Here is a 14,834-nt window from a genome sequence, read left to right as displayed (position 1 = left end):
TGGAATTCTCTACGGCTACGGTTAAAGTGGCGAGGGAAATGACGAGTAAGGCAAGTAATGGCGGGTGAAAGTAAGTTCGATATTTGACGTACGGCTTTATGTCGACTTTGCTTATACGGTGTTTTGGTGTTTTTCCCGTACAGAGTAAAGTAGACAACGACTGTCGCCTTTGGTGACGACCCGCACGGGCAGACCCGCAACCGTAGCCGTAGAATATCTCCAATACATAATCTCGCTCATTTCACTGACCCTGATACAATGGATGAAGCTCTTCTATACTGAACAGCTAATTCGTTTTCTAATAAACGTTCGTTCGAAACTTCTTGGATTTCCATTTCACGTTCGTTGCATTGTGTTGTAAAGTCTGCACGAATGTTCTGGAAATTCATCACTGAATTAAAAATACAAAGTAAATAAGTGTATAACCACTGACCTTTATATACCCTGGACCAAGCTTCTCAATCCCAGCCAAGCAAAATCTTTGATCGGAGTTTTTTCAAAAGTGGTACCCTAAAGGCGGCACTACTCGATAGCGGTGTAAATGCATCGAGAGCGCTAGATCTACTTTTCCTCAAATTCTTTTGATGATGTAGCGACGTTAGACGTTAATTTTTAACTTTTTCTCGGGTACTAATTCCAAAAAAACTTCGATCAAAGATGGCGGATATTGCTTGGTCCAGGGATGTATAAAGGTCAGTGTGTATAACGCTCCCAAGCCAAAAATTTAAGAGACTTCCTTTTTAAGGTTTTGAAGACTTTTAAAACATGTAATTCTTAGGAAATTGGAGCAAAAATAAGAACATTTTAAGAACATTTTAATCCGAGGACGTCAAAACTTTTGACGTTCTTACAAAAAAATGTGTCTTGACGGCAGTTGACCCTTTTCATTAAGCTTTTGAACTCTGAATGGAAGGACTTTGTAACTTTCTAACTAGATTGATAAACTCACCTTCTATAAAGGGTGAAGAAAGGGTGGACTCCATAACCCGACTACAGGGAACTACTAAGTGGCTTAATTTCCGCGAGGAGTATATTTCGAGAGTTTCGCAAGTTTTTTCCTCGCGAAAATTGATATTTCAAAGTTTGTCCAGGTTTATCTCTAGGGTATAAAACCTACAATCTAACCCAGTGTAACTTTCAATGAAAACGCTAGGCGAGGCGAATCTCCGAGTTAGGATTTGAAGCCACTTTTTTCTTATTTCCTACATAAGTTGCGCGGCCCGCGTATTTTACACAAATGGTAGATTGAAAGTAAAATTTACCGACAGATTTCGAAAATTTGGCGCGCCAAAACAAAAAAAGCACTAGATTTAATCCATCATCCGAAAAGCGGTGTAAATTTTAAGGCTTCATTTTTTCTCTTCCCTGGAAAAGTCGAAAATTCCTCTCTAGCCTTCGGCTTTATTTTATTTAGAACTCTACCTTTAGGCTAGGATCTCTAACAATCAAGCTTTAGAGAGAAGGTTAGTCTAACTTAGAAGGGTTGAGTAGCAACAAAAAAGCTTAAATTAAATTCTTTTTTACCCATAATACCAGCAAATATATTACGGAAAACAAATGCTCCAAAACATATCCACAAGATGATGTAACATTTACTGACAATATCATTTGAAACGATCGTCAATTCGTTTAGTACGTCAAACCAATGATCCAAAGTAAATAATTGAAAGAGTGTGGCCAAGGACTGTCCAAGAGTACTGAAAAGATAAATAAAATCATCGGACGGAAATAAAATAGTTATGGCTTTTTTTTAATTATAAGGTCAATTGAGAGGCAAGATAGCATGAAGGTTTATGAGTATAAAATAAAGTCTGTGGGATTGACCCGGGGGGGGCACTGGGTTTGCGGACTGACGGTATGTGCGGGCCAAAAATTGGCTTTTAAAATTGCACCCTTACAGTGCAGCAAAAATCAGTGAAAATCATACCCTTAGAGTGCATTTTCCCCCAAATTTTCGATCCCTTTCGTGCAAAATATGGTCAAAATTCTAGCATTTTTGGTCAAAATATCTAGATTTTTCAAGAATTTTCTGAAATTTCTACCCTTACAGTGCATCTCTAGTTTTTCCGACCCTTACAGTGCATTTTAAACATATTGGAAAAGGTACCCTTAGGACCCGCACATACCCGTCGGTCCTTTTGCCCAGCTGCCCCCCCCCCGGGGGGATTGACTCCCAATGCTCCACAACTAAAGAAAATGGTCAAGAAAAAGTAGAGAAATCCATGGGAAGGAGTAGAATCCTATCTTAAGGCAATAATCATCCCCTCCATAAAGTGTAGACGGGAATAGATCTTATCGGAGTTTTTGATTTTTCTATAAAAGCAATGCATTGTGGGATTATTTCGGGAGTATTACAATAGAAATCTCTCTTAGGAATTCCTCGAGGGAATTCTATTGTAATACTCCCGAAACAATCCCACAATGCATCGCTTTTTTAGGAAAATCAAAAACTCCGATAAGAATAAGATCTATAGAGGGTGAGCAGTCAAAATTTGCCGTTAACCAAGTCAAAAAACAATGAATAAACCCTGTGGTTCAAGCGCGTTCAGATCAGTAGTAAGCTCAATCTCGTTCCCAGCTTTTTTATGCTTACTGATAGCGCTAGCTAATATTCTCTGGCGCCCATAAGTAACGTAAATAAAGCCTGGAATACACGAGGGCGAGGTTGTCTTAAGCTATTTTTCATATCTTTGTTAATAAGAGAACGGATATCTTGAAAACACAAGAAAAGCTGAAAGTGTAAAAGCAAAAACATTTTACAGTGTGCTATACTACACAGTTAATCTTGGAAAGCATATATACCTTACAATCAAGGACCACACCTACGGTTGGCCACTAAGCTGATGCCCCTTCCCCAAGGTCTAATCTAGTCTTTAAAGTAGTTAGTAGTTAATGATAGAGGGACAGTACTACGGTGGTATTCTTTAAACTTTGGAGGATTTAGCTCTTTAGAGGGTGACCAGATTAAACGTTTGCATTTTCAGTGCAGCCCCACAATCATAGGCCCTTATATAAATGATTCTGAGTGCTACGACTCGTTTTAAAAGTGATCTTACTTGAATTTCCCTTCGATGTGTGGGTACGGATCTCCAGGTTGCCGTGAGAACATTATAGTGCCGGCTACCGCAAAAATATACATGAACACTGCCAATAGAGTTGATATAAATACCATGGACTGAAAGAAATCGGATAATAAATACAACTTATACACTTTCATGTTTTGTTTAAATTGCGTAATTTACGGCCATTATGGGAGCAAGAATTCCATTTGCGTAAGGGATTACATCTACAGACGCGAATGATTTCTTCCATCATGTCGGAATTACTTAACTTAATATAACATGAAAAACCTATAAAGAGAACGGTTTTAGTCAAATTGAGTTATACTAGCTTAAAGGTTTTATTTTTACATATGTGTTCCCGTTTCATATCAGACTTATCAACTTAGAAGCTTATACCATCCCTGAAATGGTTTTTTATTATAAGGAGGCGGACCTTTTTTTCTTAACAGATTTTATTTGGTGTGACCTATTTGGCTTAGCAACTTAAATAAGAGTGATATCGTTTGCTTATACTCATCAACTTTAATTCACAAGCTTTTTGACATTGGATTGACACGGATGTGGAGCAAGATTGGTCAGAAAAAGAAAAACCCTTTTTTTCTTAAATACCTTATCGGGGGAAAAAATGTCGGGGGAAAGTGACAAAAATTTTGAGGGAGTAACGAAATTTTTCCCCGAGGAAATTATTCTCCGACATTTTATCACCCGACCAAAACTTTTACCCGATTTTTTTATCCCTGACCGAAGCTTTTACCCAAAATTTTATCCTCCAAGTGCTTTAAACGTCAAATTACAAGATCTTTTTTCGAGCTAGTGAAGGAAACCATTTCATTTGGACAATTTAGTCGGGTGGAAGTGACTAAATTGTAAATTTGGTCGGGGAAAAGTGACGAATTTGAAATTTTGGTCGGGGAAAAGTAGCGACAATGCCTCTAGATGACGAAATTTTTCCCCGACTAATTAAAACCCCGACATTTTTTTCCCCAATAAGGTATAAGAAAAAAAGGGTTTTTCTTTTTCTGACCAATTTTGCTCCACATCCGTGTCAATCCAATGTCAAAAAGTTTGTGAATTAAAGTTGATGAGTATAAGCAAACGATATCACTCTTATTTAAGTTGCTAAGCCAAATAGGTCACACCAAATAAAATCTGTTTAGAAAAAAAGGTCCGCCTCCTTATAATAAAAAACCATTTCAGGGATGGTCACAGCCTAAGTAAGGGTATGGATCTCGTTGTTGGTATAAGCTTCTAAGTTGCAACTGAGACGTGGTTTATTTCTAGAGAAGTAACGAAAAAATTTCCTTGCGTTTAAAGATTTTTATTTAGGAATCAGTTTACAAAATAAAGACTAGAAGTAAGTACATAATTACAAAATTTATATAACACAAATGAAACCCTAGATTACATCATTACAATTAGAATGAAAGTAAAAATAACAGTGAAGATACATTTTTAAATCTTGTGACTAAAATAAAATGACAGTAGTTAGATTTTATACAAGTTAGAATTTTTTACAAAAAAATTATGTTTCGTTTTTTTTTCTTCAGTTTCTCTGTTTAATTGTACAAGAGGGAACAGCAAGTCAAGCTCCCGTCAACTTTGTTCAATTCTGATCCATCTATATCCATTTTGGGAATGTTCAATTTGGATATAATATTAGAGGTAGCGGGTAGATCAGATCTCCATAAAATGGTACCATTAACACTGACCAAGTTGGCTCCGTCATCGTCGGGGGTTCTGATGACACTGTACAAGCAGGTAGTCTTTTCCAAGACAACCTTCAGAGCAGCTGAAGCATCAGGTGAACCACCACAGATAATGGTATCTTCATCAACTGCACTCATGCATGACAACAAATGAAGTGTATTTTCAGGGATCGGGATAGCATGAACGGGATAATCCGGGAATGTTTCTTTAACTTTCAAGTAACCAGCTTTATTTGTTCGTCTCGATTGCCCAACAAAAATTTCACGGCCTGTAAACATGACGTCACCTCCATCAAGCTCGGCTGGCGATTCCATTTCAACGATTTTCAAATGTGGCTCGTTTTTCTTGAAGTGTTCTTTGATCTTTTTGGTTTCAGGTTTCCGGGATTTACGTCCTGGGTTTGTGATTAAGACGGTATCACCGATAATAACAGCAGGGTCCTCAACGAAAACACAATCTGGTGTTGATTCATCTGTCTCCAATACGGTGACCTTGACACCAAGTTTCTCCAAAGATTGAACCATGTGTTCATGTTGTTGGACAGCTCTCTTGTAATCTATCAAAGGTTCGTTTAAGTCCATTCGGATTCCGTCATCAACGATGGATTTCGGGATCCTTCTACACACGGCTTTTGTGTATTTGAAAACCATGATAACGTAATTTGTTGTAGATAAACGAAAATGTGTGTTGTATATTGGTCGTAGTTTGTTGTAGATAGACGAAAATATCTGTTGTATATTGGTCGTAGTTTGTTGTAGATAGACGAAAATGTGTGTTGTATATTGGTCGTAGTTTGTTGTAGATAGACGAAAATGTCTGTTGTATATTGGTCGTAGTTTGTTGTAGATGAACGAAAATGTGTTAGAAAATGTCTGTTGTATATTGATTTAAGTGCTTGAATGTCAATGATGAACTGATTAACTGATACCGCTGCGCTCTATTTATACATGAGACGAGGTATTCATGACAAATCATTACGTAATGTATTATATAGAAACAACTCTGAGTTTTGTCTAGTTACAACAAGCCACTATTTGCAAAAACCCGTGAGTATTTCCGTAGAAAACACACAGTCATGAAAATCATGAATTCGCGAAAAAACCATCCAAATCAAATACAAATAGAAAGTAAATATTCCTGAGTAATTGCAACCACTAATTGCACCAACGATTATCACTTTTTGATGTCCATATGTTTAAAATTAGAGTTCTCATTTAAGTCATGATGAAGCGTCATTTTCCAGAATCATTGTATGAAAGAAGGGGATTGGCTGTTTTCGAGTCCGCAAAGTCTTAAAATGTTAACTTGTTCTTAATAGTTTGGCCATCGAAGCTTTATCGTGTTCTTATATAGTTTGTTTTTACAAAAAAATTGTGTATTTATTCTACGATTTATCTAACGCTGCTTGCTGTTTTAGTTCAAGGAAATATTTTCTACGTGATACAAGGTTTCCAGCGCGGATTGAAAAAAGCTAGAAAAACAGGTTCTCGACATTTTTTCACGGAAATGCATTTTAAATATATTCTAGTAGGGGGCCAATCCTTAGGATCCGTTACATCTTTTATGCGACGCAACCGCATGTGGTTCGTTCGAAAGTAGGAAGACTTTTTTGAGAGGGGGCCCGCGAATTAGGCCCGGCAAAAGTTTTTATGGGCCAAGAAAAAAGGAAAAGGAAATAGGCCTTTTTGGACCCAGTAAAAAAATGTCTTAGGAGCGATTTTCTCAAATATTCAGTCTTTGTATTCTGTCAATTCACTCAATCTTGTAAACTTTTTAACATAGTAAAACAATTTCTTGTCTTGTTTTCATTTTCATGGACTTAAAAAACGAGCTAACTTGAAAGATATCGAATCTGACCAACGAACGAATGGCAAGCGAAGGCCACCACCAAATGCAATTCAAAGACACAAACAAGGAACAAGGATCGATAGTATATAACTAGTTTATAAATATATCATTTAGAAAAATCAAAAACTCTGATAAGATCTATTGTCGCATTACAGCATCATCTTATTTTATTGCTACACACTTCGCAATGTTAAAAGCACGGTTCGTGGATGGCATTAATTGCATTTTAATTTCCCCTCTAATAGACGATATCGGCTTAACGTGAAAACTCAGATTTGATCTCCGAATATTGCCCACAATGCTTTGTGCGGAAAAGATTTCACCGTAAACTTTTTTCCGCGCAAAGCATTGTGGGCAATATTCGGGGATCAAATCTGAGTTTCACGTTAAGCCGATATCGTCTATTATCAGCGCAAGGCAGTCATCTCACACACAGACTATTTAGACAATCAATGTATACCGATCATACGAGCTCTCGTATTACACACTATTTTATAATAATGGTGTAAATCCATTTCATTATGGATATTCTTAACTTTTTTGGGAAAATCATCCTGAAATACCCTTACAACATTCTTAGGTTAGGATCCTAATTCAGACTAGATTTAACATTTAGTACATACGTCTTCAAGCATAAAATGGCATTTTTGTGAAAGGAGTGAGCCTTGCTTGGGGGTAATTGACAATAATTTATAATTGAATATAATTTAAAAATGGCATTCTTAGCTTGAGTAGCAAAATTCCATGATTGTGATATTCTTAGCATATTCTTAATTTTTTGGTCATTTTCATCATGGACATTCTTATAAAGTGTATTCTTATAAAAAAAACATGTAACATTTACGAAACGTTTATTTATTAATTTATCCAAATAGCAACGATATGTGTACTACATACAGTACTACAATAAATTCTATTATTTCATTGCTACTATGTATCATACCTATTACATTTTATAAATTTTTTATCAGATGCATTGCAACATGTTCCATCCCACCAACACAAGAAAAAAAGTGCGTGCCCGTGGTTTCTTTTTTTGTTTCATGTGACAAAAGGTGAGGGAAATACCCGAAAGACACGCTGATCTTGTCGAATCAATTTTGCTCCATTGTCCTAGGGACAAAAATGAGTTCTACCTTTTATTGGTAGAAAGAAAAATGGGGCGGATACACGAGAAAGGTTGGTGGGATGGAGCATGTTGCATTGCACCAACGCGAAAAAAGCTTCTCGTGTCCCTAAGCCTTTAAGCAAGCAAATACCAACCAATGAAATTATTGTCTCTATCTTTCTGTTCATTTCGATAAATTAGATTTAATTTACACGACTAATGACTTCCTTGTATCATACTCCTTGAGTCAGCTGAAAACCATTACGTCAATTTTCGTCAATTTACCATTCTCACAGTCAAACTCCACATTATTCGAATAAGAGTTCTCTTTTGCACTTTTTTATAAAAACAAACTATAAGAATATATGCCCAAAATATTAAGAACAAGTTAAGAACATTCTAAGGGTTTGGGGACTATCAAACACCCGGTTTCATAGGAAAGTGGACAAAAATACACCAAATACACATTGTTCTTTTTATAAGAACATCCAAAATTTTTGAAGCCTTCGGATGTTTTTAACTTTTTGAATTTCAAGCTAAAATTGTTCTTAACATGTTCTTATTTTCACCATTTTGTGAATATTTTTGGCTTTTTTCCTTGGAAAAAGAGTGTTTTGGAGACCACAATGTTCTTAACTTGTTCTTAATATTTTTGCCATCGAAGCCTTATGTTATTATATAATTTGTTCTTATAAAAAACGCGTGTATAGTGAAAATAAAAAAGTCACGATGACACAATCATACTTTTTATTTATTCTACGATTTATTTATCAACGTTTCAGTTCAAGGAAATAAGTTCTACGTGATCTAATATTTGATTTACATGACTAATAATTTCCTTGTTTCATGCTTGAGCCAGCACAATAAATATTAGGTCATTTTTCATCTATCATAATTTTGTGATTCACAATTTCTCACAGTTTAACACTCTGTTTTCGTAAAAACTGGTAAATTATGTTGATGTTCGACTGAAAACACATATTATTGGGCATATCCACTGACCTTTATATATCCCTAGACCAAGTTACTCAATGCCGGCCAAGCAAAATATTACGATCGGAGTTTTTTTTTAAATTGGTACCCACAGAGAGAGCGCTTGTTCTTATTTCGCTAGTGCACTAGTGATGTAGCACCGTTTGTCGGTAGGTATAGTTTCAAACACTACAATGGCTTCTTTACGGGTACCAACTTTCAAAAAAAACTTCGATCAAAGATGGTGGATATAGTTTGGTCCAGGGATGTATAAAAGTCAGTGGGCATATCTTGACCCGATGGACACAATTTTTCGAAAATCGAGCTCCGTCACATTCGATGGTTTACCATTAAGTAAGCATCTTTGACGAGCAAATTATCAGAAAAATAAAACAAGCCAATCCGGAGAAAAAGATTATTTCCAAGCATGTGCTTATAAAAAAGTTGAAAGAATTTCCAAATAATGAAAAATAGACCTGTAGAAATTCATCAAATCAAAATGATATGGAGCAAGATCGATCAGAAAGAGGACAAGAAAAACATTTTTTTGTTTATATCAGCACAATATAACAATAGGCAGACACTGTCCTTATATGAAATATGTGTGTGATACGAAACGGAAACACTTATGTAAAAAGAAAACCTTTAATCTTGTAAAATCGCGTGTCATTTTCAAAATCTCTTTAGGTTGATTTTAAACTAATCCAGGATATTATTTAAAACGCTGTCTCCTGAAAATAAATCTTTGACATTTGGAGATATTTTGGGCTCGTTAAATTATATCTCATGAAAATTGTTAAGGCCGGTCTCCACTTGCACGCGCTGCAATCAAACCTTTTGGGTTCAATCCTTTATGCTTGAAAAAAAATTACGTCATAAAAATGTAGCGCGCGCTCGAAAAAAAAGTTGAATACATTTAAAGTTTTTTCAACCGTTACGTCAGATCACGCCAATAGCAATGGAATTGTTTAATTTTTTCTTTTGAAAAATAGCGTAGAAGCTTCGCTCGAAAAAGTATGATCGCAGCGCGCGCAAGTGGAGACCAGCCTCTAGTCGCATTAGTTTTAATATGGCACCTACCTTAAATGCTTTCAAAATGGTCAACACAATGATCCTGAGTTGAGCAAAGCGTGAAACCTAAGAAAAAATAAATTGGAATATATCAGAATAGGAAAATCTGGAATCTAGACATTTTTTATGCTCTGATTATACTCCTTTCCCTGGATTTCTCTTCTTGCCCTTGTTCCTTCTATTCAATTTTAGTGAGCATCAAGCAGAGAGGCATCAAACACAATTTTACAAAGTGGTATGATCCGGCCAGGAATTGAAAGCTAGAAACATTCACAATCAACACTCTAGATTAGGTGCTCAAAATAACTAAGTAGTACTGCGAAACAGAAACACACATTTTCAAGTTTGATAGCTCACTTAAATATAATATTTCACAGATGAATAAATAAAGTTTTTTTTTTCGAAAAAAAAAAGGAACAAAAGATTTTTTCTTTTAAAAGTTTGTACTTTGATTTTTCTCTGGGTTCAAGGTCTAGTCCGCCCATAAACCCACCTACTCTACGCCCATCAAGTCAATCCTGAAGTCAAATTTTTTTTGTTCTCAGTGTTGATCTTGACAAAGTAGGCATTTTAAGAAATGTAATCAATAACACTGTTTTAAAGGTGATTTAAAGTAATACCTATTAGCCTTGTTTATTTACCTCGTAACTAAGGGTTATTCTGCTACAAATTTTGCTAGGAATTTTTATCGGTGGAAACTCGACTTAATAGCATGGCTGTAAGGTCCATGAAAATATATTGAAATACGAACGTATCTGAACGTATCGAGGACTATCTGTTATAATTCCAATTGAATCAACATCATATTTTTGTCGACGTCAGGGCGATTAAAAAATGGGGGTTATTACAGATTCATCAGCCCAGCCGCCCCTTGCATCTCGAAACCCAAATATAATCAGCCACACAATTAGAAGTGACATTTGATCTGATACTGTGATAGAATGGTAACTTATTTCTGCTATCATGTCAAATTCGAAGAAAACTTTTGTCCCTCGAAAGACAGAGTCAAAACAATATATTTTTAATTTTTGACGTTCTTGACTCTCATCGCGAATAGAACCTAGACTAACACACATGATACGATCACCTTTATAAAACCATGGACCAAGCTATATCCAGTGCAGTTAAACGTCAAACAGTGATACAAGACAAATATTCAAAGGAAAGTAGATGTAGCGTTCTCGATACATTAAACCGCTATTGAGTACTGCTAAAATTAGGGTACTTCATTCAAAATAAACACAGATAAAAATATATTGCTTTACCATAATTAAGACACTGCCTCCAGGGCATATAAAAAGCTCAGTGGATACGATTCAAAGGAGAATGAAAGTCCTTCTTACCATTTTTAACGAGCGTAAGATTCTGAACACTCTGAGATTTTCGGCTACGACAGCCAATTGTGCTGTTTGTTCACCTGATAGCAGTTTGATCATCTCAGGTACCAATGACTAAAAGATAGAAAAATACAGTGGTCTCTTGCTATTTTGAATATTCTATTATTGGGATATTTCTATAAAATACGATTAATACAATTTTCAGTCCCTGTTGAAATGTATAAATACTTTCTATGATTTGAATATGAAACTTTACCATGCGAGTTAAAATTGGCAAATGTCAACTCATAAATTTTCGTTGTTGAAAGAAGAAGTTGCGCATATCATTTATCATAATTGAAATAATTTTTCGAAAATTTAGTCCATTAAGTATGTTCAAGAACAGACTACTTTACGGATGATTACACGCTTTTTTTTATAAGAATAGTGTACTTTGAGGGTCAAATATTCTTAAGAAATTGACAAAATTGAGGGTGAAATATTCTTAACGTATTCTTACTTTTTTAGACTTGATTTTTTTACAAACATGAGAAATGATCAATTTGAGAGTTTTGGAACTAAAATTACATTTCTGCCTCAAAGTTAAATTCAAGTCTAACAAAGGAAGCAGTTTTTTTCTATTAATCAAATACAAAATGACTGTATTCTTATCAAATTCTGTGAAACTCACCCTTGAGGGTATTCTTAGGGTATTCTTACGATTTGGCCAGTTTTCACCCTGATATTCTTATAGAAGATATTCTTATAAAAAAAAGCGTGTAGCTGAAAAAAAAGCTTTTCATATACTCACCATCACAGTTACCAGAAAATCAAAATTGTTCCATCCGTTTTTCCAAAAATCCCAGAAAGCATCAACCCATTTTAATAAAATCTCTAATATGAAGACCAACATTGAGATGTAGTCAAAGATGTCCAACACCAATTTCAATCCTTTGTATGACGAGGCTTCAGTCTGGGTCAACTCTAAAAATAAAATCAATCATGTTGAAATTAGTGAAAAATAAAAGTAAAATTTGACGCAAGATGAAAATTTCAAAAAAAGTCATATAAAAATTTTCACAATAATAGTAATAATACTGTTAAGATTCGCTAAACTCAGGCACAATACAAATTAATCATTATCGAGTTTGGAAGCCAATGTACAACCAACCACACCTCGTTTCAAGGGATGAGCTGGAGTTGTTATAAGATACTTCACTAATTGGTCATTTGAAGTAAACGAGATGGCGTTTTTAGAAGAAAAGGAACAAAATTGTTTTATTACAGGTTAACGACCAACCAAATCAAGTAAGAGCTTGTAAAAACTGCAATTTGTCCCTGTTTCAAATATAAAGAAATATATTCATTTTTTACCTGCTTGTATACCAAGCACGATTGAATTAGCAAGGATGATAGCCAACATCAAGTTTTGGAAAAACTGGTCTGGAAAGAAAAATTGATTTTTATTGTTTATGTTTTCTGTTAACATTCTAGTTTTTTTCATAGTGGTCTTCTGTAAAAACATTTGTTTTAGGTGCCTAAAGCTACTAAGCTAAGTGAATATTTTTCTAGAGCAGTTCTCTCCGTAATTCGAACAGTTAACTCCCTATAATTCGAATATCTCTTACTTAAGTCTTCCTTTGACTCGAACTAAAATATTGGTTCTCTCAGCTGGAAAGTTGTGTAAAATACTCTCTGTAATCTTAATATTTTTAAAGTTCGAAGAAAATTATTTGCCCCTTGAAGATCGAATTAGAGGAGGTCAAAGATATATTATGAGTTTGATTTGAGTTTGATTTAGAAGAGAATAAAGAAATTTGGAACATTTTTTATCATTTTGTCATACAAAAAACTCCTGTCTCGGTGACCTAGTGGAAAAAGTTTATTCAAAATAAATGAGGCAATAGGATGGAAAGTGGTCGGTTTTAATGATAAAGTTCTATTTTTTACATCTCAAAATTGGTTTTCCCACAAGAAACAATCTTTCAGCTAACTTTTTTGATGGGGTTCCCACGATTCGTTTTTTTCAAAAACCAAATAATCAAGCCAAAGTTTCAAGCATGTGAATATAGACAGCATATTAAGGTATTAATTAAGGTTAATACTCTCGACAATCATTTTAGCCCATGGTCCAAAGGGGATGGCATTTTTTGTTTTGACTCTGTTCAATCTACGATCTTCATAGGTGCTTTCTCCCTTGGTTGAATACACTTGAAACTTGACCAACCCATGTGGATTCTCTTTCAACATTTTATCCATCAACTCTTGAGATTCTACAACAAAACAATAAAATCAGTCTTAAGAAGATTGTTGTTAATATAGCACTTGAATAAAGTGAAAATTGTTCAAATAAATAAAAAACTATCGTAAAATGTTCCCAAATATCTCTACCCTAAAACAACTCATTCAAAGATTTTGAGCTTTAAGAAAAACAATGAATCTATTATGAAATTGCCTTCAACTTGAATCAACATATCTTCAAGCTTGTCCCATCAGTCCAATGATTATCATCTAATACCTCTCATTTAAAAAACAATTCAAGAAAACTTACCACATAAATCACTTGAATAATATTTGGGAGATTCGGATGAAGAATTATTGAAAGAAGCCAATAGCTGAAAATCTTCTATCAATTTGGAGCGGAAAATTTCTGCACGAGGCGTGAGATCTTCTAAATAATCAGATTTCATTTTTTCTTTTTTTTCTTTTAGTTTCCCTAAGAGGAATAAAATTGAAACAGATTTTGATGACTCAAACTTTTTCACAAATTAAAAATTTATAGTGGTTATTTTAGCTTAAAAATTATCATAAGTTAAAATTATCATTATAAAGGGTGTCAAATGGCAAAGTCAGAAAATTCATAGTGTAGTATTTTTTTCGAAAATTTAACCTTGAGTACAGTATTGTGAGACATTCTCCATAACTTTTAACATCAAAAGTCTGAAATTGGCCAACCCCCTCCCAGGGGTTCTGATTTACAATGATGTCACAATTAGAAAAAACAATAAAATTACATATCTGAAATTTTCAGAGCAAGAAAAAATTATTTAAATAAACTTCTACAAAATAACATGAAATATTGATCCAAAATAACTTTGTAGTGCTTTGCATGTTTACAACGGATGGCCAGAAAAAAATTGAAATAATTTCAGAAATTAAGCATTTCGTTGAAAACAAGGCTATTTTAGTCTGGAAAAGCGGAATTTAGCAAAAGCTTACCGTATTACTTCGAATAAACGCCCCCTTCTTTTAAACACCCCCTCGATTAAACACCCCCTCGAATAAACGCCCCTCCCTAAAAGGAAAATTATTTAATAAACGCCCCCCTCAAATAAACGCCCCCTTCGAATTATTAGAAACTTGTGACTTTAATACTTCAATACCAGTGTTGATTGAGTTTAAAAAGGAAGACTTTAGTCATTTCTTGTAACCAGAGCAGTTTTCGATGCAACTTTAGTCGTTGAACCAAAGAGATTTTACACTAAAATCCTGATAAAAAACTAAAACAAAGGGTATATTTGCTCTAAATATCCGACTTTAGACTAAAATAATTCAATAAATGTCCCCTTCTTTTAAACGCCCCCCTCGTATAAACGCCCATCCTAAAATCGAAAAAATTTAATAAACACCCCGGGCGATTATTCGAAGTAATACTATGTGAATTTCTGGAAAGTCATAGTCCAAATTTTTGGAATCCTTAGATTACAAAGAAACTTTTGGTGGCAGAACTTTGTTTATGGACAGTTTTAC

General features: G+C 34.7%; 1 protein-coding gene and 1 pseudogene across 5 annotated transcripts in view; both read right to left on the bottom strand.

The window, feature by feature from the left end:
- Positions 1 to 13,800, bottom strand: part of LOC136820432 (cation channel sperm-associated protein 2-like) — a 33,518-nt gene extending 19,718 nt beyond the window's left edge. For all 5 annotated transcript variants that reach the window (XR_010848581.1, XM_067076612.1, XM_067076613.1 and 2 more), the window contains exons 1-9: positions 13,636 to 13,800; positions 13,190 to 13,357; positions 12,459 to 12,527; positions 11,896 to 12,068; positions 11,112 to 11,219; positions 9,778 to 9,834; positions 3,057 to 3,175; positions 1,525 to 1,697; positions 250 to 391 (exon numbers count right to left, since the gene is read on the bottom strand). Coding sequence is in view for 4 of the 5 variants with exons in the window: in XM_067076612.1 (XP_066932713.1) it covers positions 250 to 391; positions 1,525 to 1,697; positions 3,057 to 3,175; positions 9,778 to 9,834; positions 11,112 to 11,219; positions 11,896 to 12,068; positions 12,459 to 12,527; positions 13,190 to 13,357; positions 13,636 to 13,774 (1,148 nt within the window). In the remaining variant the exon portion in view is untranslated. The remainder of the gene's footprint in view (positions 1 to 249; positions 392 to 1,524; positions 1,698 to 3,056; positions 3,176 to 9,777; positions 9,835 to 11,111; positions 11,220 to 11,895; positions 12,069 to 12,458; positions 12,528 to 13,189; positions 13,358 to 13,635) is intronic.
- Positions 4,360 to 5,809, bottom strand: LOC136820420 (N(G),N(G)-dimethylarginine dimethylaminohydrolase 1 pseudogene; annotated as a pseudogene).
- Positions 13,801 to 14,834: the final 1,034 nt, after the last annotated feature.

This window comes from Clytia hemisphaerica, unplaced genomic scaffold (assembly GCF_902728285.1).
Source record: "Clytia hemisphaerica strain Z4C2 unplaced genomic scaffold, Clytia hemisphaerica genome assembly, whole genome shotgun sequence".
In the NCBI taxonomy this organism is placed as follows: Eukaryota; Metazoa; Cnidaria; class Hydrozoa; order Leptothecata; family Clytiidae; genus Clytia; species Clytia hemisphaerica.
The sequence above is the reverse complement of the archived record's forward strand: the minus strand, read 5'-3'. Positions and strand labels throughout refer to the sequence as shown.